We start from the raw sequence: 4,471 nt of genomic DNA, 5'->3' as shown, positions 1-4,471 counted from the left end.
CCTGAAGATAATCTTGCACCTGGCTCATATTATGAGGTACAAAAATTGGTCGCTGGTCTTGGTTTACCATATTAGGTGATAGATGTATGCATCGATAACTGCATGATTTACTGGAGAGCGGATGAGAACAGGGAGAATTGTAAACTCTGTCGGAAACCACGTTATCAGGATACGAGTGGAAGAGTTCCGGTGCCATACAAACGAATGTGGTATTTGTCGTTGACTGAAAGATTAAAGAGGTTATATCAGTCTGAACGAACAGCAGAACCAATGAGATGGCATGCAGAGCACTTAACAAATGGTGAGATAACACATCCTTCCGATGCAGAGGCGTGGAAGCATTTTCAATCAATATATCCAAAATTTGCATCTGAGGTAAGAAATGTGTATCTTGCATTATGCACAGATGGTTTCAGTCCATTTGGAAAGCATGGAAGACAATATTCATTGTGGCCGGTAATCTTGACACCTTACAACTTACCACCACATTTGTGTATGCGACGGGAGTTTTTGTTCCTCTCAATTCTCGTTCCCGGGCCAGATCATCCACATCCAGATCATCCTAAGAGATCACTGGATGTGTTTCTTCAGCCATTGATATATGAGCTGCAATTATTATGGGAGCACGGTGTTCATACATACGATGTTTCGCGGAAAGAAAATTTTCAGATGCGAGCAAAACTTATGTGGACAATAAGTGATTTTCCAGCATATGGTATGTTATCTGGATGGACCACGCATGGGAGGCTATCATGTCCTTATTGCCAAGACAACACAGATGCTTTCCAACTAAAAAATGGTAGGAAATCGTGTTGGTTTGACTGTCACAGGAGATTTCTACCACACGATCATCCATATCGTAAGAGTAAGACATTGTTTACAAAGAACAAGAGGGTGTTTGACAGTCCACCTGAAGAAGTAAGTGGCAAAAAGTTGAAGGAACAATTAAGAGATTTTGGTGCAGATAGAACGCCAGACGTGGGTGGAAACGGACATGAACCGATTTATGGTGTAGGGGAAAATCATAATTGGCATAAGAAGAGTATCTTCTGGGATTTGCCCTATTGGGAGACTCATTTGTTGCGGCACTGTTTAGATGTCATGCATATTGAGAAGAACTTTTTCGACAATTTGATGAACACCATCCTTGATGTCCAAGGCAAGACGAAGGATAACTTGAAGTCAAGACTGGATTTGGTTGATATTTGTGCTCGTCCCGAACTTCATGTTGATGAGCACGGTAAAGGTCCTATTCCCATATATCGACTGGATGCAACTGCAAAAGAAGAGTTTTTTGATTGGATAACACACAGTGTTAAATTTCCAGACGGTTATGCATCAAGTTTGCGTAATTGTGTTGACAAAAGTGAAGGGAAGTTTACTGGCTTGAAGAGCCATGATTGTCATGTAATGATGCAGCGCCTCCTTCCTTTTGCGTTTTCCGCACTATTGCCACGAAATGTCCACGAAGCAACCGCAGGTACTTTAAAATTTAACATAGTTAAATTAATTGTCATATTATTTTTTAATGCTTATATATATATATATATGCTTATGGAATTTGTTTTCTTCGTGTATGTAGGGATAAGTGCTTTCTTCCGTGATTTATGCTCGAGATCACTCACATCAGATGGTATCCGCAATTTGGAAGTTAAAATACCGGTGATCCTATGCAACCTCGAGAAGATATTTCCTCCATCATTTTTTGATGTTATGGAGCATCTTGCTATTCATCTTGCGAGAGAAGCGGCACTCGGTGGTCCCGTGCAGTACAGGTGGATGTATTTGTACGAACGGTTTATGTTTCATCTGAAGAAGAAGGTCAAGAATTTAAGCAAGGTGGAGGGATCAATAGTGGCTCAGTGCATCAATGAGGAAACCTCAAACTTTGCTGAATACTACTTTCCATCAGAAGTTCGAACAAAAAGTCGAAGACCTGCACGGCATGATGATAGAGGTGAAAGGGCAACTTATTATGTTTATGTGCCAAACATGTTTACACAAATTGGACGACATAGTGGAAAGTCAACGGACCGGATACTTACAGTGGCTGAGCATGCTCATTTGCACACATATTTGCTTACAAACTGCGAAGACATTCTTGAATATGAGAGGTACATAGATTTAAAAATATGAATTATTTGCAATATTTTTGAAACATATCTAACATTTTTGTGTTTTTTACAGTATTTACTTGGCAGAGATGCGCTTAAAGTACCCGGATGCGACAGAAGAACAACTCGAACAACTCAAGCAAAACAACTTTGCAACATGGCTTTCTGATTATGTAAGTGTCTAATCAGTAATTAGTGGTAACTAACCGTTTTACTTATTATCTTTTAATGAACGAAAACATTTTTTTTTTGTTTTTATAGGTAAGCCATTGTTTAGCTATTGGGCACCCACCTAAAGATTGGTTACGTGAGATAGTTTGTGGTCCAAAGTTTGTTGCAAAGTCATATCCGAGATATTGCACACGAGGATATGCATTCAGAGTTCTTAAGGAAAATACTGTAAGGAGAACAATTGATTGTGGGGTTTCTTCGTCATCCGGAGACGATGTCTACTACGGTAACGTACGCGAGATTTTGGAAATTCAGTACCCGGGAATGATTGGCATGAGATGTATTGTCTTCAACTGTGAGTGGTACGACAACGTTGTTGGTCGCGGAGTAAGCACTGACGCATTCGGTGTTACATCTGTACATTCGCGACGACGACTGGATTTTTACGATCCATTCATTCTTGCTTCACAAGCTGACCAGGTATGTATGTTGAAATATATTTTCCATCGGAAGTAATCATATATAATTACTTCGACTTATATAATTTATAATTTTTCAGGTTTGCTATATTCGTTATCCGCGGATTAGGCAAAGGAACGATCCTTGGATCGTTGTCATGTCAATAAATCCCAGAAGCCGAGTACAAGGAGTATTTGATCCACTACAACAACAATTAACCGAAGAGGACGGCGAGATTGGAGAGTTTGACGAAGACAATTCAGATTCATCATGTTCATCATCAGATAATTCCTCAGATGGAGAGTAGATACTCTTTTATGAATGTATATGCAAATTACTTTTAAACATTGTAGATTTCTTCTAAAAACAAATTATGGGTTTGAAACGTTGTATACTTTTAAATTACAAAAAATAAATTAGATTTGTTGATTCTAAAATCGAACGGTTTTGATTGATTGATTATATACGGTTTTGATTCAAAGTTAAAAAAAAATCAAACTGAAACTCTAAATTGATAATGTCCGTCGGTTTTCCGTCGGAATTTACCGACGCATTTCCGACGAAACCCTAGAATTTGAGGGTTTCGTCGGAAATGCATCGGTAAATACCGACGGAATACCGACGAACCCCTAGAATTTGAGGGGTTCATCGGTATTCCGTCGGTATTTACCGACGTATTTCCGACGAACACCTAGAATTTGAGGGGTTCGTCGGAAATATGTCGGTAAATACCGACGGACATTATCAATTTAGAGTTTCAGTTTGATTTTTGTTTTACAAATCTCACCATTGTATTCTCACAGTTTAAAAACTTTGAACATGACATATTAACCATTCAATCAAAACCGTATATAATCAATCAATCAAAACCGTTCGATTTTAGAATCAACAAATCTAATTTATTTTTTGTAATTTAAAAGTATACAACGTTTCAAACCCATAATTTGTTTTTAGAAGAAATCTACAATGTTTAAAAGTAATTTGCATATACATTCATAAAAGAGTATCTACTCTCCATCTGAGGAATTATCTGATGATGAACATGATGAATCTGAATTGTCTTCGTCAAACTCTCCAATCTCGCCGTCCTCTTCGGTTAATTGTTGTTGTAGTGGATCAAATACTCCTTGTACTCGGCTTCTGGGATTTATTGACATGACAACGATCCAAGGATCGTTCCTTTGCCTAATCCGCGGATAACGAATATAGCAAACCTGAAAAATTATAAATTATATAAGTCGAAGTAATTATATATGATTACTTCCGATGGAAAATATATTTCAACATACATACCTGGTCAGCTTGTGAAGCAAGAATGAATGGATCGTAAAAATCCAGTCGTCGTCGCGAATGTACAGATGTAACACCGAATGCGTCAGTGCTTACTCCGCGACCAACAACGTTGTCGTACCACTCACAGTTGAAGACAATACATCTCATGCCAATCATTCCCGGGTACTGAATTTCCAAAATCTCGCGTACGTTACCGTAGTACACATCGTCTCCGGATGACGAAGAAACCCCACAATCAACTGTTCTCCTTACAATATTTTCCTTAAGAACTCTGAATGCATATCCTCGTGTGCAATATCTCGGATATGACTTTGCAACAAACTTTGGACCACAAACTATCTCACGTAACCAATCTTTAGGTGGGTGCCCAGTAGCTAAACAATGGCTTACCTATAAAAACAAAAAAAAATGTTTTCGTTCATTAAAAGATAATA

The 4,471-nt window shown here is 38.3% G+C and overlaps 2 protein-coding genes across 2 annotated transcripts; one reads left to right on the top strand and one right to left on the bottom strand.

Annotated features, from left to right (window-relative positions):
• The first annotated feature begins 558 nt into the window (after window positions 1–558).
• On the top strand, window positions 559–3,128 carry LOC106337753. The gene is made up of 5 exons (XM_013776880.1): window positions 559–1,480; window positions 1,583–2,114; window positions 2,188–2,287; window positions 2,376–2,765; window positions 2,845–3,128. Exons 1-5 carry the CDS (start codon window positions 670–672, stop codon window positions 3,049–3,051), a joined length of 2,040 nt encoding a protein of 679 aa, XP_013632334.1. The 5' UTR covers window positions 559–669; the 3' UTR covers window positions 3,052–3,128.
• A 546-nt stretch (window positions 3,129–3,674) lies between these two features.
• Window positions 3,675–4,448, bottom strand: LOC106340931. Its single transcript, XM_013779756.1, has 2 exons — window positions 4,038–4,448; window positions 3,675–3,958 (listed from the first exon to the last, which is right to left on the bottom strand). The coding sequence occupies exons 1-2, from the start codon at window positions 4,191–4,193 to the stop codon at window positions 3,752–3,754; spliced, it is 363 nt and encodes a 120-aa protein (XP_013635210.1). The 5' UTR covers window positions 4,194–4,448; the 3' UTR covers window positions 3,675–3,751.
• Between the last annotated feature and the right edge of the window lie 23 nt (window positions 4,449–4,471).

Source organism: Brassica oleracea, chromosome C4, assembly GCF_000695525.1.
Source record: "Brassica oleracea var. oleracea cultivar TO1000 chromosome C4, BOL, whole genome shotgun sequence".
In the NCBI taxonomy this organism is placed as follows: domain Eukaryota; kingdom Viridiplantae; phylum Streptophyta; class Magnoliopsida; order Brassicales; family Brassicaceae; genus Brassica; species Brassica oleracea.
The sequence above is the reverse complement of the archived record's forward strand: the minus strand, read 5'-3'. Positions and strand labels throughout refer to the sequence as shown.

Excerpts from the sequence above, each read along its gene's own strand:
- LOC106337753 (XM_013776880.1), top strand. The coding sequence starts at position 670 with ATGCGAGCAAAACTTATGTGGACAATAAGTGATTTTCCAGCATATGGT. Across the intron at positions 1,481-1,582 it reads TGTCCACGAAGCAACCGCAG|GGATAAGTGCTTTCTTCCGT; the intron begins GTACTTTAAAAT and ends TCGTGTATGTAG. Across the intron at positions 2,288-2,375 it reads CAACATGGCTTTCTGATTAT|GTAAGCCATTGTTTAGCTAT; the intron begins GTAAGTGTCTAA and ends TTGTTTTTATAG.
- LOC106340931 (XM_013779756.1), bottom strand. The coding sequence starts at position 4,193 with ATGATTGGCATGAGATGTATTGTCTTCAACTGTGAGTGGTACGACAAC. Across the intron at positions 3,959-4,037 it reads TTGCTTCACAAGCTGACCAG|GTTTGCTATATTCGTTATCC; the intron begins GTATGTATGTTG and ends ATAATTTTTCAG.